Raw genomic sequence first — 23,941 nt, 5'->3', positions numbered from 1 at the left:
ATGAAGAGATTCACGTTGGAGGTCGAGGATTAGGGTAGAAGAGTAATAGGTAGTCGTAGCCCGTATGTTGGATCACTTTTAGTGGTCTTTCTCCTTATTCAGTAGTCTTACCTAGTATTCACCTAGTATCCTATTCTTCAATTTTAGTACTACTTGCTACTTCGTTTACTTTGTTTATTTTGCTTTTCTACTGTCGTTATTTCTCTTTCTATCCTGCTTTGGTTACATTTCTTTTGAGCCGAGGATCAATCGAAAACAACCTCTCTACCTACAAAGGCAGGAGTAAAGTCTGCGTACTTTCTATCCTCACCAAATCTCACTTATGAGATTACACTCATGAGTATATTGTTGTTTTGTTGTTTTGTTGTTTTATTCACATTGGCCTTACGGTGAATCAGGATTAGTCGGGCCATCGAAAAAACATTTAAACCCAAAAAAAAATAAAAAAAAATTATATTTGACTAACCATATAAACTTATTCTGTGGTCCGCAACAGCAGATAACAACGAAACACAAATACACAGACAGGCCAGCTCCAGAAAGTGCACTTCAACTCTCTCTCTCTCTCTCTTCAATTCTGTTTCCCTCTCTCACTTAACTGCCCCCCCTCTGCTTTCTCTTGTTTCTTCTACCCAGCTAATTAAATACAATCAAGAAACGACCCTTATAAGAAAATTTGGAGAGAAAAAAATGAGCTAAGTCTTATTCATTTCCAAGTGATACATAGGTATATGATAACTACTTATTTCTAATTGAATTGTGCTGCTTTTCTTTTACATGCATTGTATCTGTATGACTCTTTACATGTTCATGCATCAAAGAGAACAAGTTAACAACTTGCTTGTGTGTTTTCTCCACGTTTCTCCATTTCATTTGTCTTTTTTTTTTTTTTCTTTTTCTTGGTCAAGTTTGAGAACTCAGGTGTTCTTGGAATTGTGATGTTTGTTGTGTCCACATGAGTTTTGTTTTGTTTTGTTTGTTTGTTTTTTTTTATTTTTTTATTTTTTATGTTGAAGATCTCTCACATGGGGTTCTTTGTTTTTTTGTTGCTTTATGTTAGTTCTACTTATATATATGCTGTGCTTAAAGCTAAAAACATAGTCTTTTGCCTCTTTCCTTTTTTGTTATATGATGTTAAAGATTCTAGCTTGAAAAGGTTTTTGGGAAGGATGAGGGGAATTGATCTTTTAAAAAAAAAAAAAAAAAAAAAAAAAAAATTTCTCCTTATTCTGACATATATTAATTATCATTATGAGGTTTAAGAGCGGTTTTTATAAAGATATGTTTTTTAAATATCACTATTGAACAATTTATAGTTTTGTGGTTAAAGATATGTAAATCTGAGGGGAATTCATTTTTGGGGCGTGCAGATTCATTAATAGGTGCTGATTGAGTGACTGTTTGGGAGACTCTAAAGAAGGATGCCTGTTTAGAAATGATTTGCATTGAGGATGAATTATTGGGTTGGAAAGATTTCCCAAAAGGGCTTAAAGTCCTTCTTCTTGATGAAGATATCAACTCTGCTGCAGAGATGAAATCAAGGCTTGAGAAAATGGACTATATAGGTAAGTAGTTGTAACACTGTCAAATATACTTACTCGCACCTGGTGTTTACCCGGTATATACTTACCCACACCAGGTGTTTGCACCTTACCATGGTTTAGTGATTTAATGAAGTGAATATATACACTAATTAATCATGGTTAAGTGATAGTTGTATATATACAAACACATGCCATACATCCATTGATTTGGTATAAACACCCGGTGTGAGTAAGTTTTTACTGTTCCGCTTTTTTTTTTTTTTTTTTTTTTTTTTTTTTTTTTTTGGGTTTTGTTCGTCCCCTTTGGTAAAAAAGTTATTCGTTCAATCACTTTGCATTCCTTGTCTGTTTCTTTGTTGATTTCTCCTTATATGGAAATAACTGTGCATTTATTACTAAGGAAAAATAGAGTATTCTGTTCCATCTTTCTATTTTAAGATGAAAATCATTGAAGTGATTCAAGATTCATACTTTTATCTTTTCCTGGAGTGCTCCAGAGGGTCCCAAAACAGGATAGCATTTAAAATTTCTTTCTATGGTTCTTGCAAGTATATAACTATTTCTGTTGTTTGAACAATTGGGATAGTTTAGTTGCTTCACATTAGCAGACATTGAGTAATTCACTGTCGAATGCGTTGAATCACAGGAGTAAATAATTAGGGTGTGTATGGTATGACGGAAAATGTTTTCTTGGAAAAAAAGTGGAGTTCTTACTTATTATCTAGTGTTTGGTAAGTAAGCAAAAAAATATTATCCCAAAAACTGTAATGTAGCAAAACACTAAGGGGTGGAATGGGGTGGGGAGCGGGGGTTTTGGGTGGCGGGGGTGGGATGGTCAAGGGGTTGGAATTGGGGGCGTTGAGTGGGTAGGGAGGAGACAATAAACTTGAAATGTCACTTAAGGAACTTGTTCTCCCTACTTCCATTAGGGAAGTCATTTTCCTCATTTTTAAGGAACTTATTTTCCTAGAGAAAATATTTTCCAACACATTTTGACCAACCAATGGGAAATTCGGAAAACATTTTCTGGAAAATATTTTCATTAATCTTTCTTTAACTTTTTTAAGTAATATGACTGGCAGAACATGGAGCTTCAACTTATTATATGGTTAGGATGGCATTTCACTCAGTCCTTAGCTTGTTTTTTGGTCACAAATTTGTTGTAACACTTGTAGAGGTCTTGAATTTGTTTCATTTCGTGAATCTTCCTGAAAGCTCATTATTAAATTCATGTGTTATAAAACCCACCATCTAATTGCAGTCTACTCGTTCTGCAATGAGGATGAAGCTTTGACGGCAATCTCAAGCAAATCCGAGGGCTTTCATGTTGCCATTGTGGAGGTACTAGTTTCATTTTACTCCTCTTGAAACTTTCCTCGTTTACTTTTATATTAAGACCATGGGAGCTGGCTTATTGAATTAGTATTACTATTCTCAAGTAATAACTCTATTTAATATGTAAAGGCTATGTTTAGAAATTTAGGCTTTTATTTGGTGCAGCTAAAACATTAGTTTTCCCTATTGATTTGCAATTTACAGTAGTTGATTAACAAAGTGTGAACACAGGCCAGTATGTTATTCTAACTGTTGATGAATTTATCTATCAATTGACACAGGTAAATGCTGGCAACAATGACGGGGTTCTCCGATTTCTTGAAAGTGCCAAAGATCTACCAACTATAAGTGAGTGCTATATTTTGCTTGTCTTCAAAATATAGAATGGAGACCACTGAACTTGGAATATTTTGGTTGTCTCCAAATGTTTTACATGGTAAAACATATTTAAGAGAGCGATCTTTGTTTACTTCATGCAGTGACATCAAATATTCATTCTCTTAGCACAATGATGAAGTGTATTGCGGTGAGATCTTTGTGCTCAAATTTTCATTTGGGGCTAATTGTTTCTGGTAATTATGTGGGAAAAAGATGTTCAGTGCTTCGATACTTTGCAGCTGGGTGCAGTTGAGTTCCTTCAGAAACCATTATCAGATGATAAACTCAAAAACATATGGCAGCATGTAGTTCACAAGGTTTGTAGCCCAGACTTCAGTCAATCAGCTTATGTTCTTTCAAATCAGATCGCTTAATTATATGAATAATTACACTTTTGGACCGCTCAATAAGAATAATAGCAAGCGATATGTATAGGTTTTGCATATTAAGTATAAATATGCATATTATATACACAAAATATGGATATAATATACATAAACATACATAATATACATAATCGTGTATAGGTTTTGTATATTTTGGTTAGCAACCGTAATTAATTTAGGTCGGCGGGTCAAAATGAAAAAATCCCATTATATGAATTCCTGATCTTATTGGTTGCAACAGGCATTCAATGCTAGAAAGGATGTGTCCAGATCACTTGAGCCAGTAAAAGAATCTCTGCTCTCAATGCTACAGCTACAACTGACAAAGGGTGAAGCAGATGACAAAAATACAAACGGAACAGAACCTGTCACTGCAGTAGCGGAAAGCAATACCGAACAGTCATCGGGCTGTGATAAATACCCTGCTCCCTCGACCCCACAATTGAAACAAGGAGTGCGGTCAGTGGATGATGGTGACTGTCAAGATCATACTGTCTTTTCAACTGACCAAGACAGTGGGGAGCATGATGGTGACACTAAATCCGTCGAAACTACTTATAACTATTCACTTACTGAGAATACTGTCCAAACAAGTCCTCCCAGGCAACACGGAGAGATAATTCCGAAAGAGGAGGAGAATGGTTCATCTCCTCATCAAAATATGGAGACTGATCTTGCTACCTCTTTACAGAGTGATGACTGCCCTGACAATAGCATTTGTCATATTGCTGAACCTAGCAAAGCATCTGGTCCTCATTGTTCAAGTGGGACTAAGACCAATAAGAAGAAGATGAAAGTAAGATGGAAGAAATGGTGTGGTTCAGTAATTATGTGTTCAAAGTTCCGTAATATTATTGTGCAAGAATGCTTTTTTCTGACCTAAGTTTGATCTTTTTCCTAATGCATATTTCTGCATGCACTCTTTTGTTTGAAGGCCTGAAAAAAAAAAACCTCATGATTGCTTCTCTAGTTCATTAATCATTTGGTCTTGTGTTATTTATCTCTCCTTTCTTGGTGCAAATGTTAGATGTGGCGTTGCATGTATCTTTCTCCTCTTGCATTAATGAAGTTAACCTTATGAACTGTTAAGTTCCTTGAGAAGTTCATGGATACCATAGGACATCCTCTTCAAGCTTAATTGATTTATCAATTATAGTGGAGCATTCACGATCCTGCTTATAGCACTTGTAAGATGAATACAGAGTTCATTTTGTTATCTCGAAGTTTTAACTTCTCAAACAGCGTATGAATATGACATATGGTAATCAGTATAGGACGTTAGCTAGAGTTGTCTTGGGGATTTCAGGCTTTTATATAGTTTACTGAGCAGAGGTTAAATTATTCTGCATTCTCGGAAGTCTGAACCACGTGTTTCAGGGGAATAAGTTTGGTGTCTCTTTTGGATTCAGGTAGATTGGACACCTGAACTACACAAGAAGTTTGTTCAAGCAGTAGAGCAGCTTGGTATAGATCAAGCTATTCCTTCTCGAATACTAGACCTGATGAAAGTGAAGGGTTTAACGAGACATAATGTAGCTAGCCATCTACAGGTTTGAGACTTCTGCTCTTTCATATCTTAATGAGTATGTGTTCGAGGATTAGGGTAGAAGTGTAGTAGGTACCTGAGTGTTGTCGTACTTTTATGTGGGGGAGGCAAGGGGTCAGTTTCCTCTTCTCATCTTCTCCTTATTAATGGAGTAGTATTATTTAGTGTTAGCGTACTATCTTATTCTTCAATTTTCACGACTACCTGTTGCTTCGTTTGCTCTGTTTATCTTGTTATTCTGCTGTCGTTACTTTTCTTTCTATCCTGCTTTGTCTACACTTCTTTTGAGCCGAGTGTCTATCGGAAACAACCTCTCTACCCCCAAAGGTAGGGGTAAGGTCTGCATACATCCTACCCTCCCCAGGCCCCACTTGTGGGGTTACACTGGTTATGTTGTTGTTGTTGTTGTTTTAGTCTGAAAGATATTTTAATGAAAATATTCTAACATTTGAGAAGACAAAATAGTACTAAATCTTGGCCATTTTCAGTCTGTTGGTACCTGAAGTTAGATAAAATGTTCGTATGATATTTCCATATCCTATGAGGGGATATAGTATAGCAGTTTTGCTACAATAAAGTTGGATATGGACATATCGTTCCGCTTAACAATAGTAGTGCCTTTCATTTTCCAAGCAGAAATACAGAATAAATCGGAGACAAATTTTGCCAAAGGAAGTGGAAAGGAGATGGCCTCATCCTCAACCTAGAGATTCAGTACAAAGGAGCTACTATCCTCATAAACCTATCATGACCTTTCCACCATACCATTCTAATCATGTCGCCCCTGCTTGTCAATTATATCCTGCTTGGGTACCACCGCCAAATTATCCGAACAGTTTACAAGTGTGGGGTTCACCTTGCTATCAGGGATGGCAGCCTGCAGAGACTTGGCACTGGAAGCCTCATCCAGAGGTAAAAAAATTTCGTCCTTAACTGAATTATTACCTTTTAGCTTTCACCAGAATCCAGGATTTAACGGAGTTCAACCTTTAAAGTCATAGCATTGAACTCATTCTACTTTTGAAGTTAAGTGTAGCAGTTTTAAGTGTAGCAGTATCTAATTTTATTGAATTTTTAGTGGTTTTTTGCATATATAATTATTTTACATGCCGAAAATACTAGGCTCAGTCGAACCCATTGAACACAAGTTGCATTTGCCTATGAGCTTGACATCATTACATGCCTATTTCAAATGTTTCACAAGATTTTTAGGTCTAAGAAATACCACCCCTAAAACTTATGTTTGGCAATAATGCAGCTGCATGCCGATACATGGGGCTCCCCAGTCATGTCATCATCGTTTGGATCATATCCACCATATCCTCAGGTGAATACATTGGCAATATCACCCCTATTAGATATTTAGTTTAGCAATGTTCGTGAGCTATTTTATGTGAATGCATTCTTGGATTGAGTTCTTAAAGGCACATCGGTTGGATTATGCAGAATGCTGGAGTTTACCAGCCTAACGGAATGCATAACAGATATAGCATGCTAGAGAAGTCGTTCGATCTTCATCCGGTAAGATTGTCTCAATTAGGATTGTTATGCATATCTTCATAGATTGTAGATCCTATTTAAACCAACAAAGTTCTTTATACATACGTGTACTAGGAGATTTTTCATACGGAAAAGTTGCATTTTCCTTTTTGGAACTAGAAGGTAAAAATGGGGCGTAAATGTTTTTTAGCTTGGTTCTAAAATACTTTTGATAATGTTTCTTAAACTACAAATGTGTGTAATGAGGTATTGGGTTAAAACTTTTGTCTCATCTTTAAAATGGATCTAAATTACATATAGTGTAAAAAATTATTTATAGTATTATTTAACTAGTATGTTTAATTTATTGTTTAGAGTCACGGCGGAGCTAGTGCTTTGCCGAACCCGTAGCTTTAGTCCAACCCTATATTTATATTCAAGAATCCATTTAGTATGTACAAATTATTATTTTGAAACTCATTAACGTTAAAGAACTTGAATGTTGAACCCATAAGCTTCAAATCCTTGCTACTCACAATTTAGAGTGTCTTACATTGGTTCAAGGAGTGATTGTGGTCTTTATAAGGTCTTGGACAATCTTACTATGCTAGCTTTTGAATCTCGATAAGGCCTAAGGTCCATTTTATCATAAGTAGATTATTAACCCGTCCGTACACTCTTCTATAGCTATTGTTGGTTCTAGTAACTTGATAGTGTAAACATTTTTGCGCTTCGCGGTATAAAAATTAAACATTTTCAAGATTGTGAATAAATTAAACATTTTCAAAATTAAACATTTTTCTTTTGTTAAGATATTTGGTTGTTGGTTGTGGTGCAGGCAGAGGAGGTGATTGATAAAGTAGTGAAAGAGGCATTAACCAAACCATCGTTGCCACTTCCTTTGGGACTAAAACCTCCTTCCACGGAGGGCGTTCTCGACGAGCTTTCGAGACAAGGGATCTCAATCGTCCCACCACAAATCGACGGCTCACGTTGTCGGAGATGAGATGGAAGTCATTCTAATTTTTTCTGGGTCCCACAAGTCTATGCCAAAAAAAAATCCCTCTAACATGATGGACCCATGCACCTTGACAGAAGCCTGACTCGACCCTGACAAGGTAGAGGCTTTGATGTCTGAAGAATGAATAAAGGAAAGGTATTGATTGAGCCACGTGTATGGCCTTATTAGCCAAAATTGGGTTGTTGTAAATAGTGGACCCAAATATGGTTTCCTCTTTTTCTAGCCCAATTTTGGACATTCTGGGCTATGAATGTGTTCTGTTGATTGCTTTGGAAAATAATGGATTGGGTCATTTTGGGGATGTGCAAATGTGGGGCTATATTCGTGCTTGTCAACAGAAGTTTCCAATAATTGATCGAATAGAAACAACAATACAAGTTGTCACTTCTCAATAATCCATAGTGGTGAAATGAAATTGTGAAACATTAAAAATGAAAACTATAATATATGTGTTCTCTCCCAGGAGATATTTCAGTAGTTAAATATTACTTCAGAATTTAAACCATGATGCACGAGATTGAAACCCAATGACCTTATTGGTTACGGTTGTTCAATTAGCTCTATCTAACACCCTGAACCGTTGTGATAATAAAATATCTCATCTCAGCAGTCAATATTCTATCTCTAGGGCCTTAAGTCCGCATAGTTTTAAAATGTGTTAATTAAAGTCTAAGGCTTGCTTTTTTTTTTAAATGTAGTACTGCAACATTTATTTCGAGTTTTGTGACGCGTAATTTGACTAAGGTGTTAGTTGTCACTTTTGTTGATGCTGGGAATATTCCACAGTGATGAGAGCCCAAACACTAGAGGAAAAAGGTGACATTTCTTGGTCCACCAGCAGAACTATCTGCTAGAAAAACACTATTGGCACATTTAATTTATTTAAACTACATAGAAGCATGGGCTTGCACCCATGCTTCGTCGTCCGTTTTCCACTAAAAAAAAAAAGGTGTGAGCCCCAACTAAACATCAATCAATATTAAAAATAAAGTGTGGGCCCCAATTAAACACCAACCAATATTAAAAAAAAAAAAGTGAAATCCACCATCACCAAACTCACGAAAAAAAAAAGTGAATCCCATATTAACAAAATCAAGCAATATAAAAAAAATGAATCCCAAAAAAAAAAAAAAAAAAAAAAAAAGTGGAACCCATCATCTCCAAACTCACGGGAAAAAAAAAGTGGATCCCATATTAACAAAATCAAGCAATATAAAAAAAATAAATCCCATATTAAAAAAACAAACAATGTCAAAAAAAAAAAGTGCATCCCATATTAAAAAATCAAACAATATTTATGTAATTTTCTAAGTATCTCATTAAATCAATAATGATTGATTCATTGCCACATGCGTATCAATCCATTAGTGGGAACAAATGAAATTATTGTACATCAACATACTTAAAATACTTATATATTAAAATAAGATAGAATTTAATTACTTTTTCATTTTTTCCTTACTCTAATAAATGTGAAAAGAGATTAATGTCATAAAAGAAAAAATAATATTAAATGGAGATCAAATAATTAATAAGGTAAATTAGTGAAATTATAATTCTAATTGACGTTTCCTTAAAGAACCGTGCAAAAGAAAACATGACAAGTAAAATGAGTTAAACAAAAAATATTTACCAAAAATTAAAAAATAGTAATTCTTCATTTAAATAGAAAAACAAATTTCTACTTTATTTCATTTTAAACATGTAAAATTAATATAATAATTTGAATTAGAATTATCCAAATCAAAATTTGATAAAAAATAATAGGTATTGTTTAGGCCCAATCTACATACATTAACAATATAATATTTTACACCTTTAAACTAATCGAATTAAAATTCAAAGTATCAACTGATGCTTAAATATTGCTATTGTTTTATCTCAAAGAGAGGAAAATGGTTTCCTTTTAAATAAGTCTATTAATAAATTTTTGCCAACTTTGTATTCGTAGCAAACACTAATATAATAAAGTTTTGGATACGGCACAAATTACAATGTTATATTAATCGTGTTTTGAACAATATATATATATATATTACTTTACTACTATATAGAAGAGGTTGCCTACAAGCAAGATCGTCGTCCGATTCTTTACCCCACTTTTTTATTTAAGGGCAAAAAAATCCTTTGTGGTCCCACCCACTTTTTTATTTAAGGGCAAAAAATGACATTTTATACTTTATATTACCAATTCTTTTAAAAAGTAGATAAAAATACTTTATTATATTTCTATTTTTTTACTATATAGAAGCATCGGTTTACCCATACTTCGTCGTCAGTTACTCTTAAAAAAAATGCTTCTATATAGTTAAAAAAAAAAAAAGGAAAAAAGTGGACCCCACCCTCTCCAAACTCATAAAAAAAAAGGTGGACCCACCCTCTCCAAACTCATAAAAAAAAAAAGTGGACCCTATATTAAAAAAAAAACAACCAATGTAAAAAAAAAAAAAAAAAAAAAACGTGCACCCCATATATTAAAAAATCAAACAATATTCATGTAATCCCCAAAGTATCCCCATCAAGTCAATAATAGTGGATTCATTGCTACATGCGTATTAACCCATTAGTGGAGCAAATGAAATTATTCCACAACAAAAAACATGCACCCCATATTATTGTTTTTCTTCAAAAGGTTTAGTAGGCAAATACATACAATTTTCTTTCTTTTCTTATATTAGCCTGAGATCTAATCTAGATATTTAATTGCTGTGTTTGTTATTCCGTCATGTCATTTATTTGTTATGATTACTAAAATAAATATACTTAAAATGTTTATATTTTAAAATAAGATAGAATTTAATTACTTTTTCATTTTTATTCTTACTCTAATAAATGTGAAAAGAGATTAATATCAAATAGAGATCAAATAATGAATAAGATAAATTAGTCAAATTATAATTCTAATTCACGTTTCCTTAAAAAAACCAAGCAAAAGACAACATGACAAGTAAAATGAACTAAACTGAGAATATTTACCAAAAATTAAAAAATAGCATTTCTTCGTTTAAATAGAAAATCAATTTCTACTTTGTTTCGTTTTAAACATATAAAATTAATTTAATAATTTGAATTAGAATTATCCAAATCAAATTTGATAAAAAGTAATAAGTATTTTACACCTTTAAATTAATCGAATTAAAATTGAAAGTATCAATCGATGCTTAAATATTCTATTGTTTTATCGAAAGGAAAAATAGTTTTCTTTTAAACAAATCTTCTCTTTTAAAAAAGTATTAATAAATTTTAAAGAAACACGAATATAATAAAGTTTTAGATCACGGGAAGACAAAAACCATGCTTCGTGTATATACTATATATATATATATATTATACTATTCAAACACAACTACATATATATAGATATCTATAATCTAAAGTCTCTCCTTGGTATGCAAGATGGCTATCTAGTAATAAGAGAAAAAGCTGATAGTATTTTCTCCAGATTTTCTGCTGGTGGTCCACCATTGGCACATAATAAGCGACCAGTTTTGGACCGAGAAGATGACTTATTATTACAGAAGATGCCGAAATTGAAGAATCTATGTATTATACAAATTTGGTAAGAAATTTATCGGCACAATTGGTGTCTATACCAAGTCACTAGATGCATGATATGTGTTAATGCGTAGAAGCCTAGTAAATAACTAAAACTGCTTTAGGCTTTTAATTAGACCTGTATAGTAGGTTCTCTTTTGTATGTAGTTTAAGTCTGGAGGCAAGGGTGTGTAAATCCACCCTTGTGTAACTGGTTGGTTTTAGGTGATCAATACAACACCCAGGGGTACTGGAAATTTGATTCAAAAAAAAAAAAAAAAAAAGCTTCGTAGCCATGGCATCTTTCATAACAATTGTTATGAGGTGGAACCCAAATATTCTGTAATGTATGAAAAGATTAGAGGGAGAAAGAGTTGGCATGTAGGTTCCACCTTTCTATTTATCAACGAATTAGAAAATCACAAAATTCCAATCCGACTTGATCCTTGGGAAAATTGCGGTGATTGAATTGGCTTGAAGATTAAGAGCCTAACTCTGTTCTCTTCGTTTGCTTTGGGAGTAGTTAACATTTTCAAATAATCAACTTACGGAAATCGCAATAGCTTTGAAATCAGCTAACTGCCCATTTATTTTGGTAGTCAAAGAGCAAGACGAGAAAAAACAAATTGAAGAAAAAGATGACAACAATTATAGTGATGGGTGGAAGCTTTATATTTTTAAGGAAATGCCACGTGTATTTGACTGAATTTGAATACATGCAACTTTAATCAATTTCTTTGAATACATGTGTATTAAAATGATTTTATTCCAGTGCATTTAAATACACGCTGGAGTTGTGTATTTTAGTGTATTTATATATTGATCTATCCTTTTGTTGTGACTGTATTTGAATATATTCGAGCTTCCATCAGCAAGGTCGCCACCAGACGTCTCAAGGTTGAATGTATTCAACTGCATTTGAATGTATTTGTGATGTCGCCGGCTAATATTTCACTGCTATAGAGTGTATTCAGGTGTACTTGGCTGATTCCGGCTAAATGAATACACTCAAATACGCTCGAATGCCGGAAAAAACAATCACATACATTTAAGAATCGAAAAACAATCAAATACATTTAAGAACCGAATGAAAATTAGTCAAATACATCTAGTTTTGCCCAAAAATACAAGCAAATGCATCTAGTACACTCAAATTCTAGCTAGAGATGGTATCTCCATCTAGATCCAGTTTATGCAATAACGTATACTTGCTGATGTCTATTCATTCACCGACTGTAGGAATATTGGAAGGACAATGGGGCAGGTTGCGGTGGAGGTAGACGATGGCGCCGCCAAGGGATGAGGGAGAAGACACGAGGGAGGGAGTCCAGATTCCGGCCAGAGATGGTGTCTCCGTCCAGATCCAGTTTATGCAATACCGTATACTTGCTGATGTCCATTTATTCACCGACGGTGGGAATACCGGAAGGACTTCCTCCACCAAATGGCCTTTGGAGAGAGGGAAAAGAGGCATAGAGGTGAGAGCCGAGGGAGAGAGAAGGAGCAAAGAGATAGAGGTGAGGGAGAAATAGAAGCCATAAACCTAATGTATTTGGTATAGGTACGAATGGTAATTTACAAAATCAGTGTAGCTACTAAATATAAATAAATTAAAAGGTAGTTATTATCAATAATTACCTCTAAGAGCTAGCTATGCCAAGTAATGTTTCCTTTAAATAATGCAAGCTTTATTTATTTGACATGCACTGTTCTTGATGACCATTGACTAATCAAGCATACTCCCAAGATTCCCGGTGCACTATTTTTCAGCAGATCGATACTCATTTGAATGAATTCAATACAAACATATATGGATGGTTGTGATCAATATCTATCATGAAGCCAATTCGGACTTACAACTGATTCTCACAATTATTATTACTCCCTTCGATTCCTTTTTTTTTTTGGAATCTGTCGAGAAAACATGAAGCAGCTACTCTTTGGGTGCGCATCGGGTAACATGTTCACTGTGCAATAACTCGCAAACCACACAGAGATGTAAACCGCACTAGGCAGTCCGGTGCTATGAGCTCTCACTGAGAAGGTTGTTGGTGAGGGAAATCGATCTCAGTTCTCTCATGTGGGAAATCACTCACCCAACCAACTCAGCCAACCCTTGTGGATTCCTCCTTCGGATTCATAATAAGTGTCAACTTAGCCTTTTTATTTTGGCTCAAAGTAAGTGTCCACTTACATAATCAAGAAATAATTAAAAAAAAAATTCAGATTTGTCCTTATCAAATGCTAAGAGACTAGATCCAATATGTCAAGTAAATAGTAATATTCAAATTTTAATTAAGAGTGGTTTAATAAAAATACCTATTTTTTTTTTAGGAATTAGCATTTTCTTAAGGTATACGGTAAAAGCTAAGTCACTTATTTTGTCAAGCCAAAGTGATTCACTGCTCAATTATTTTTTCTTCCTTCATAGTTGGCCAAATTGACCTTTCTCATTGCTTCGGATATATTGAGGAGAAACAGTAGGTGAACGGTGAGGGTGATTGGTGGGGTCCACATTTAATCGGAACCAAAATGAGCCAATAAAAACGCGAACCAAAATATCCCAAAAAAAAAAATGGTACAATAGTACTTTCAACGCGCATATTTTCTTTGCGTTAAAGGACTTAACGCAGTATTTTACTGCGTTAAAGGAGTTCTTCCTTTTTTTTTTCTTTCTTTTTGGTAAAACTCCTCTTTCTTTTACTTTTTTATGTACTTTAGCCATAGATTAATTAAGCTTGGGGACTCCGGAACTTCAATATTTTATATAGAACCCGACTTAGTTTTGTACGATTAATAAGGTAGGCTCAATACATCAAGGATACGCAAAACTTCGGATTGTCGTTTTAGTGGTTGAAAAGTACTCGAAGTCCATTTTTGTTTGAAGACATGTTGTCATTAGCTTTAAGTTATTTATGTTCGAGAGTTTAGATTTAAGCGTGTTATTTTTTAGTTAAAATTGCATCATACATACCAATCTCAAAATAATTAAATAGCATCATTCATAACAATATGAAAATACTTAAACTTTTTCATTAATAACAAACCCAAACTTGTTAAAATACAATTATCAAAGAAAGAGAAAACTTAAAATACATTCATCAGTTCATGCCCTTGAGTTGATGCAAAACTAAACATGCTAATATTCTTCAAATTAACAACATTATCATAAATTAGACATATAGCTAAAATCATAATATTCTTAATCATCATCAGAATTGAAGTCTTGAATATCGTCCTCAGATAAATATCTTGGGTTTCTTAAGACAGATCTTCTTTCTGTAGATGTTAGTTCCCTACCGGTTGATGATGCTTGTTCTTCAGCCAACTTAACCATGTAAAATCTACAACGTCGTGCTAGCATTCAGTTGTTCTCTTTCCTAATTCTTTGCACCGCAACCTCGCAAGAATCTCGATCAATTCGAGGCATGCTCAATGAAAATCTTTTTAGGATTGGAGCGTTGAGATTTTCCAAGTCACGAATAAGACATTGTGATTCGGCGTATCAATATGCCCATTCGCGACGTAAACCACAATAATATTCACGTGCATTTGAATATTTCAACTCGCGAAAATCGTCATTACGCTCTATTAAAAGGTGGGGCTTGAAATCGTCTAGCACGAATTCACCGTTATCGGTTGAGGAATCACCAGGACAGATGGTTCATATAAAAAAGGCATGATTTTCAACTCGAAATAGTCATTGCAAAGGGCTGTTAAGATTTATTGCATCCAGGGGATGAGGGAGTTCAAAGCTGACGATTCCACTCGAAAACTTTGGTGATTGGTCTGCAAGCGAAAAAATCAAGGTTGTCAATAGATGCTCTGTGGTAAGGAGACTGCTGAAAAGATGTGGACTACTTCAAAGTTCTACACAAGGCATACTTGTGATATGGGTGACCTCCCAAATGATCATTGCAATCTAGATACCAATATGATAGTCGCTGTGTTAGTTGGCGACATTGCAAAAAGCCCAAGGTATCCCCATTGCAAAAAGCCCAAGGTATCCCCTTCGCCTACGTTTATTTTAATTTTGATGTTAACTCGATGTTCTTCGTTGCTATATGCTGATATTTCAATTTCTCCAGGTACAAAATTAAAGATTGTATTACGTACCGTCCTGAAAGTATATCGAAAAACCATTAGTAGGCGGAAGGCGTATCTTGGGCGTAGGCGTGCACATGAGATAGTCTACGGCAATTGGGAGGGCTCTTTCAAGACGTTGCCGAGATACATGGCGGCTCTACAACACTTTAATCCTGGTACTGTTGTTGAATGGAAGCTCAAATTGAAGCTTGATGTGCCCGGTGATATTTTGAGTTTGTGTTTTGGGCATTCAAACCATGCACTGATGGTTTTGCTCATTGTTGACCTGTAATATCCATAGATGGAACACATGTGTAGGGGGTATACGACATAAAACTGCTAATTGCAGTTGGAATGGATGCAAATGGATCTATATCCCCTCTAGCTTTTGCAATTGCAGCTAATAAGAGCACTAATACGTGGGGTCTATTTTTGAACTACTTGCGGCAACACGTTATTAAGGATCGTATGGGCATATGTGTTATATCAGATAAAAATGCTGGCATATTGAGCAATATGTTTAATTTGCATGGATGGCAGCCGCCCTTTGCCTACTATCGTTTTGTTTAAGGCATTTGAAGGAAAACTTCCAAAAGGCATATTGAAGCCCAGCACTTTGCAATTGGATGTGGGCAGCTGCAACAGAGCATCAGGAGAAGATGTTTCACCTGCAGATGGAGATTATTAGGCGGGCGGATGAGGAAACCTTCCACTGGTTGAATAAAATTGATAAAGACAAATGGACATTACACTAGGAGGAAGGTAGGCGATTGGGGATGCTGATAACAAACAGCTCTGAGTCATTCAATGGCTTGTTGAGATCTGCACGGGAACTACCCATCACCGCAATGGTGAGAATGACTTTTAAGCAGGTTGTGGAGTGGCTCGTCACTAGATCAAAAGAGGCCAAAGGACTTGCGGCAGACGGTCTAAAATGGATGCCAAAACCGTCATACTTGTTCGAGTATCACAAATTTAAGGCACAGCAACACGACCTGATGGAGTACAACTATGCAGAGTGCATATTTGAACTCACAATAAGTGTGCACCAAGGTAAAGGAGGTAACGTCACACAATTTGTGAGATTCGAAGAACATGCACATGTGGCAAGTGGCAATCATATCACATGCCATGTTCTCATGCCTTCAAGTGTTTTATCAAAATGGGAAAGAACGCCTCAACGTACGTGGCTAAGGAATATACACTTGAATATTATGCAAAAAAGTATGCTAGAAGGTTCTACGCACTTGGTAGTGAGAGTTATTGGACACTGGAGCCATTTTCCATGGTTGCAAATAAAGCGCTTGTCCGTAAATTCAAAAAGAAAGCATACTCCCGTATTCCTAATGAAATGGATGTTCCGCCAGGGAGATACACTCATAAATGCTCATTTTGCAATTATCTTGGTCATGATAAGTGTAAGTGTCCCTTACGGCATGGTGGTCAAAATACATCTCGCGGTGGAAGTACCTCTCGTGGCGGAGGAAACTTTTGTGGTGGTGGCGGCACATCTCGCGGTGGTGGCAAAAGATCAACTCAAGGGCATGAATTGATGAATGTATTTTAAGTTTTTTCTTTCTTTGATGATTGTATTTTAACAAGTTTGGGTTTGTTATTAATGAACAAGTTTAAGTATTTTCATATTGTTATGAATGATGCAATTTAATTATTTTGAGATTGGTACGAATGATGCAATTTTGATTAAAAAATAACACGCTTAAATCTAAACCCTAAAACATAAATAACTTAAAGCTAATGACAACAAGTCTTCAAACAAAAATGGACGTCGAGCACTTTTTAACCACTAAAACGACAATCCGGAGTTTTGCTTATCCTTGATGTATTGAGCCTACCTTATTAATTGCACAAAAATAAGTAGGGTTCTATATAAAATATTCAAGTTTCGGAGTCTCGAAACATGATTAATTTATGGCTAAAGTACGTAAAAAAGTGTGAAAATGTAAAAGAAAGAGGAGTTTAACCAAAACCAAAAAAAAAAAAAAGGAAGAGCTCCTTTAACGCAGTATTTTGCGCTGTTAACTTAACCCCGCCGTTACGATTAGTGTCTTTAACGCTTGAAAAATGTGCGTTAAAAGTACTTTTGTCACTTTTTTTTTAAGGAGTATTTTAGTTCAACCCCTCTTTTAATGGGTCATTTTGGTTCCGGACTCCATATTGTGTGCTGCAGCACATGCGCGATATAAAATTTGTCGTACAGCTTCATTTGTGTCAGCATTAAGCATTGGACATTCAGTAAGCTACTTTAAAAATTCATCCAAACATTTTCTTTAATGATGCAAACTCATTGAGATCTGTGCTCAATTGGAATAACAGTATTTGCAGGTAACTATGAAACTGCATATACATTAGTATAGCTACAAACTCTCAAATAAGAATCAAATTAAACCCACTATAGCTAGCAGTACTATCCAGCCGTTGTGTTAAAGATATAATTAAGGCCATTTGATTAGCTTTCTGATCAGCCATGGCAGCAGTACTGAAGAAACAAACAACAATACCACCCCATGTGGTGTTCCTTCCATACGCCATGACGAGTCATATAACTCCATTGGTACATATTGCTCGACTCTTTGCTTACCACGGCCTCAGGGTCACCATCATTACCACTCCCCATAATGCCCTCATTTTTCAATCTTCAATCGACAATGATCGTTGTCTTGTGCCAGGCTGCAACATTTCTGTCCAAACACTTAAGTTTCCATCATATGAAATGGGGTTACCCGACGGAGTTGAAAATTTTTCGGCCTGCCCTTCTTTGGAAATAGCTGGCAAAGTTCACTATGGCTTCTTTGTTCTGCTCCAAAAACCCATGGAGCAGTTAATTCGCAATCTCAAACCTCAATGCATTGTTTCTGACATGTTCTTTCCTTGGACCATTGATTTGGCTGAGGAGCTAAATATTCCGAGGTTTTCCTTTCAGACTGCCAATTTCTTCTTTCAGTGCGTCTGGCATTGTCTTAGGGAATACGCACCTCATGAGAAAGTGGCGTTGGATTCCGATGATCAGAGCTTTTTGATCCCCGGCCTGCCTCATGAGATCAAAATGAAACTCTCCGAGATTGAAGATTTCTTTTTTGAGGACAACTTTTCCCGCCAGACATATAAGGCGGTCAGAGAAGCTGAGCTTCGTAGCCAGGGCATCATTCATAACACTTGCTCAGAGCTGGAACCCGAATACGTTGACATCTATGAAAACATTAGAGGGGTAAAAGGCTGGCATGTAGGTCCGACTTTTCTATTTATCAATGAATTAGAAAAATCGCAAAATTCCAATCCGACTTGTTTTGATGATCCTTGGAAAAAGTGCGGTGATTGTTTGAATTGGCTTGAAGATCAAGAGCCTAACTCTGTTCTATTTGTTTGCTTTGGGAGTAGCGTAAGATTTTCAAATGATCAACTTAAGGAAATCGCATTAGCTTTGAATGCAGCCAAATGCCCATTTATTTTGGTAGCTAAAGAGCAGGGGAACAAAAACCAGTTAGAAGAAAAAGATGACAACAATTATGGTGATTGGTGGCAGCTTGATAGTTTTAAGGAATTGGTTGTCAATAACAAGAGGTGCTTTATCGTCAAAGGGTGGGCCCCACAAGTATTAATTCTAGAACATCGAGCAATTGGTGGGTTCTTGACTCATTGTGGTTGGAATTCTGTACTTGAAGCTCTGACTATGGGCATACCATTGATCACCTGGCCCCTATTTGCTGAGCAATTTTACAACCAGAAGCTTTTGGTGCTACTTGGGCTTGCAATTGAAGTCGGATCAGATGTGTGGAACTCGGGGTTCATAGTGTCAAGTCCAGTGGTATCGAGAGAAAAGATAGAGTTGGCCATCGAGCGTTTGATGTATGATTCAGAGGAAAGGAAGAAAATACGAGCAAATGCTAAGTTGATGGCAGAGAAAGTGAAGAGTTCCGCTGAAGAAGGGGGTTCCTCTCATTCACACCTCATCGCATTGATTGAGGAAATCAAGCATTGTGCTACTTTCAACAGCTCCACCTGAAACTTTAGTTTTTTAATTCCATAATTGCTTCTTTTTTTTTCTTTCGATTTCAAAGTTATTTCTGAGATTTGGAATAATGTGAGTTTGGTCACACTTGTTCTTGAAAAAATATTGAGTACATGTAATAACTTGCTTGTTTATGGAGGAACAGATTTTTAAAAATAAAAGACAGACCCCACAGGAACGTTTCTCTTTGAGGTTATGCAACAAAAAAAATCTTCAGATTTTATTTCAGTCTAACAACAAAAGTGACAACACATAGGAAAATAACGAAAAGGATTAATTAAGAGGAACCACAGCCAGCACATTCCTCTACAGCAATATTTGAACTGTTAAGCTCAGTCACAAATAAGTTAGGGTCAGCTAAATATTGTCTACGACGAAGAAGTAAAATTCTTGATATCGTCAATGAGCGCCGTGAGACTGTTCCATGAAGATCCACCTTCACCAATTGCATTTTTAGCCATTTCACTCACAGCTATTGCTTTCTCCCTAATTTCCTGACTTTCTTTTGAACCATCACTCATCAATCGCTCTATTGCTTCTTTAATCTTTTTACTCCCTATTATAGGACTCAAGATCTCACCACCTTGCAAGTTACATATCTCTGACCCCACTTTGACTCCCAACCCCACAACCTCCACAAGCTTCTCGTTGTAGAATTGCTCGGCAGAAAGCGGCCACGTCAGCATCGGCACGCCGGCAACAATAGCTTCAAGAACCGAATTCCAACCACAGTGAGTCATGAATCCTCCTAGAGCTGAATGGTCCAAGATTGTCAGCTGCGGGGCCCACCCTTTAATAATCAAACCGTTTTTCCGTTCTTCGAAACCGTCAGGTAGCCACATGACTTGTTCTGATTGGTCCTTCCGCACTACCCAAATGAAAGGGAGGGTCGACGCTGCCAGAGCTTTCGCGATTTCTGTGAGTTGGCCTTCTGGAAGTATAACTATGCTCCCGAAAGAGACATAGAGAACTGATTTGGGCTTTTGCTCATTCAACCACTCTACAATGGCACATGAGTTTTTGTCAGCAGCGGCATTAGTTACTTCTTTTTTTGGGATTAATTTGGAAGAAAAATGGGAGATGGGACCAATATGCCAACATTTGATTTTCTTGATCTTCTGATAGTAGTCAGCGTAGGCAGGTTCTAGCTCGTAAAAAGTGTCGTGAACAATGCCATAGCTTTGATCTTCGACATCTTGAATTTGATCGAGCAATTCGTCATAAGGACTCCTCTCATCCTCGGGCTTAACCAGATCCTCTGTAAGTTGAGATAGCTTGAACTTGATCTTATCTGGTAAACCAGGAACTAAGAAATTAGTACTACTGCTACTAGTACTGATTTGCTTGTGAGGTTTGTAAAGCTTAAGATTGTGCAAAATGCTGTGGTACATATAGCTGGATTGGTTGAACAAGAGCCTGGGGATGTTTAGCTCCTTAGCAATATCGACGGTCCAAGGGAAGTACATATCAGAGAAGATACAATCAGGACGAATTTCGCGAATTTTGTCTTCCATTGGTTTTTGGAGAAGATAAATGGCGTGAAATATTTTACCGGACATTTCAGAGGAAGGAGCAATGCTGAAGTTCTCGATTCCTTCAGGCAAGCCAACTTGGGTGGAAGGGAACCTGAGAGTATCGATAAAAATTATGGAATGGTTGTCGTCATTGTCAATGGAAGATCGGAAGAGGGAGGCGTTGTGATGGGTAGTGAGGATAGTGACGTTAACGCCGCGATAGGCGAATAGCCTGGCAGCGTTGACTAATGGGATGATATGACCTGTGGCGAAGTAAGGAAGGAAGAGGACGTGTAGTCGCTTGCCGTTATCTATGGCTGCCATGCCTAAAGCTGTTGATAAAAATGGGACTTTATTTGGATATAAATGATAGAGGGAGCAATATAGGAACAACACAACTACTCAAGGAGAAAAAAGAACAGAGAAGTGAGCACTTCGAGGCAAATGGTAAGAACTACATTTAAGAAACATTTTGAGTAGCTTACACTTTGTTCGGAGTATTTTATATAATGCATTATATCGCATTGTGTATCTTGGGTCTATTATATAAGGCAACGGGGAGATTGATGATGATGTCACATATATTGGGGCAGGGTGAATGAAATGGAGGCTTTCTTGAGAGTGCTATGTGATAAGAAGGTGCTACCACAACTTAAGGGCAAGTTCTACAAAGTGGTGGTTAGACCGACTATGTTGTATGGGGCGGAGTGTTGGCCAGTTAAGATCTCACATTCAAAAGATGAAAGTTGCCGAGATGAGAATGTTGAGATGGATGTGTGGACACACTGAGAGGGACAAGATTAGGAATGAGGCTATCCGGGATAAGGTGGGAGTGGCCTCGGTGGAAGACAAGTTGCGGAAAGCGAGACTGAGATGGTTTGAGCATGTGAAGAGGAGAGACACAGATGCCCCAGTGAGGAGGTGTGACAGGTTGGCCATGGATGGTTTTAGAAGAGGTAAAGGTTGGCCGAAGAAATATTGGAGAGAGGTTATTAGACATGACATAACACAGTTACAACTTACAGAGGACATGACCTTAGATATGAGTGTATGGAGGACTCAGATTAGGGTAGAAGGCTAGTAGATAGTCTCGTTTATCCTTTCATATTAGTAGTCATATTATCGCATTATAGTTTCTTGTGCTTTGATTTCTGCTACTATCTGTTATTTCCTGTTCTTTGATTATCTTATTTTATCTGTGACGGCTACTGTCCCTTTGCAAACTGTTTCATCATGGCTTAGTCGCTTTTGTTATTTTCATTTTCGTATCGCTTTGAATTTCTTGGCCTTATCTGACCTCTTTTTATACTTTCTATTGAACCGAGGGTCTTTCGGAAACAACCGTCCTACCTTGGTAGGAGTAAGGTCTGCTTACACTCTACCCTCCCCAGACCCCACGCTGAGGGATTTCACTGGGTTGTTGTTGTTGTTGTATTATATCGTATTGTGTTATGTTGTATTGTATTGAGGAATACAATATTTGGATAGATTTTATCATTTTCCGTCGTTAAATTGTTAGAAATCAACAATTTGAAGGCTAAACCTACGAAAAAAGTAAGATACGGTGTAGAGCTATCATAAAAAGGTACTATAATAAAGGATAAAATATGATTATTGGGCAATAAATAAAGACAAAATGATAAAAAATAAATAAGGTAACGGCGCGATCACATCAAAGTGGTCGTTGCATAAAATTAGATTTTTCGTCGTTAACGATGATTTTTTGGCTTTCGTTATATCCTTTTTCATACCGTTTTGAATTATTTGTTCTTGTGACGAGAGTCTATCTGAAACAGTCTCTCTAACTCCAAGGTAGAGGTAAGGTCTGCGTAATTCTATCCTCCCAGACCCCACTTTTATGAGATTACACTGGGTATGTTGTTATTATTGTTGTTGATACAATAAAATTAAAGTAACATTCAAAACAAACTTTGTATTTAAACTAATAACACAATAAAATACAATAGGTAACAACCATCCAAACAAGCTGTTATGAAGTATGTTTCACATTTTTTATTTATTAAAATGAGAATGATTAGTATTTTATCAGATGAATATATGTAGCTTACTAATAAATGTAAGTTTCATATCACATGCACTTGTTTAGTAGTGCTTGTGAGTTGTGACGCACAGCAGGATGTTCACCTAACTGCTGCGATCCATTGAACATAATTTGTGGAATCAGAATCTTTTTTTTTTTTTCCGTACTTTGTCGAAAAGTGGTGCAAGCCCAACTCCATCGAGCTTCACGAAGATGGAGCCTTTGAAGATCATGGGAGGTCAATATAGGATGGCCTTCAAGATATGGGAGATAGCTTGGATGGAAGGCTTCAAGATGATGACATTCAAGATATGGAAGATAGCTTGGGAGGCTGTTTGTGAAATAAGGTTATTTGGAGAAGGAGTCTATGCATGCAAAAGAGGCTAATACTTAAATGCAAGCCTTTTTCAAGTTTCATTTCCAAAGGAGACATCCAAACAAGGCCCTTACTTCACTAAGGGTATAATTATAATAGAGCTAGTTGTCTTCCTTATTTTCTTAGTATAAATAGTAGACTAAACATTTCAATACTGAGATTTTGATGAATTGATAAATTTATGAGTGATTTTGAGAGTTGTCTCTAGAGAGAGAAACTTTTCAGAGGCGCCTTTGTACTCTTCGTTGATTATTGTTTGTTGAGAGGATTGGTTCAGCGAATTCAATTCCCTTGAGGTCATACTAAGAGGTTGGTCTTTAATACAGAGTGTAATTAGGATGTCTTGGTTATTGAAGAACCTTGGTTGCCTAATTGTGCCTATTTTTATGTCAATCTATCTATCTTTTCTTTTCCTTTTGTTTATCTTCTTAATTTCTCATTTCCGCGTATCCGTTATTATATCAAAAAGGTTAAGTTCACAGGTTCAAATCCTATCATCCCTACCTATTACTGCTCAAAGGAGCAGTGACGAGGGATCAATTGAGATCGCTTCAAATTGGATATAATTTTTTATTTTTATCATGTTATTCTAGTATATGCATACAAAATGTATTGGGGTTTGCTTTTGTATAAAATATAGTTATTTTAACTTTAATTATTATATAGTAAAAAGG

General features: G+C 36.1%; 3 protein-coding genes across 4 annotated transcripts; 2 read left to right on the top strand and 1 right to left on the bottom strand.

The window, feature by feature from the left end:
• The first annotated feature begins 486 nt into the window (after positions 1-486).
• Positions 487-7,990, top strand: LOC132030234 (two-component response regulator-like APRR2). Of its 2 annotated transcripts, XM_059419764.1 has the most exons (12): positions 489-727; positions 1,371-1,565; positions 2,806-2,885; positions 3,161-3,227; positions 3,359-3,405; positions 3,497-3,574; positions 3,885-4,439; positions 5,053-5,193; positions 5,826-6,101; positions 6,448-6,516; positions 6,636-6,710; positions 7,507-7,990. In XM_059419764.1, the coding sequence occupies exons 2-12, from the start codon at positions 1,436-1,438 to the stop codon at positions 7,672-7,674; spliced, it is 1,686 nt and encodes a 561-aa protein (XP_059275747.1). In that variant the 5' UTR covers positions 489-727; positions 1,371-1,435; the 3' UTR covers positions 7,675-7,990. The 2 variants fall into 2 exon arrangements, with proteins under 2 accessions (XP_059275748.1, XP_059275747.1); XM_059419765.1 differs by lacking the exon at positions 5,053-5,193 and having other exon boundaries at positions 487-727.
• A 9,538-nt stretch (positions 7,991-17,528) lies between these two features.
• Positions 17,529-19,482, top strand: LOC132069394 (nuatigenin 3-beta-glucosyltransferase-like). Its single transcript, XM_059462751.1, has one exon. It carries the CDS (start codon positions 17,795-17,797, stop codon positions 19,328-19,330), a length of 1,536 nt encoding a protein of 511 aa, XP_059318734.1. The 5' UTR covers positions 17,529-17,794; the 3' UTR covers positions 19,331-19,482.
• Positions 19,483-19,538: 56 nt separating this feature from the next.
• On the bottom strand, positions 19,539-21,317 carry LOC132069393 (nuatigenin 3-beta-glucosyltransferase-like). The gene has a single exon (XM_059462750.1). It carries the CDS (start codon positions 21,172-21,174, stop codon positions 19,705-19,707), a length of 1,470 nt encoding a protein of 489 aa, XP_059318733.1. The 5' UTR covers positions 21,175-21,317; the 3' UTR covers positions 19,539-19,704.
• Between the last annotated feature and the right edge of the window lie 2,624 nt (positions 21,318-23,941).

Source organism: Lycium ferocissimum, chromosome 9 (genome assembly GCF_029784015.1).
Source record: "Lycium ferocissimum isolate CSIRO_LF1 chromosome 9, AGI_CSIRO_Lferr_CH_V1, whole genome shotgun sequence".
Classification (NCBI taxonomy): Eukaryota; Viridiplantae; Streptophyta; class Magnoliopsida; order Solanales; family Solanaceae; genus Lycium; species Lycium ferocissimum.
The sequence above is the reverse complement of the archived record's forward strand: the minus strand, read 5'-3'. Positions and strand labels throughout refer to the sequence as shown.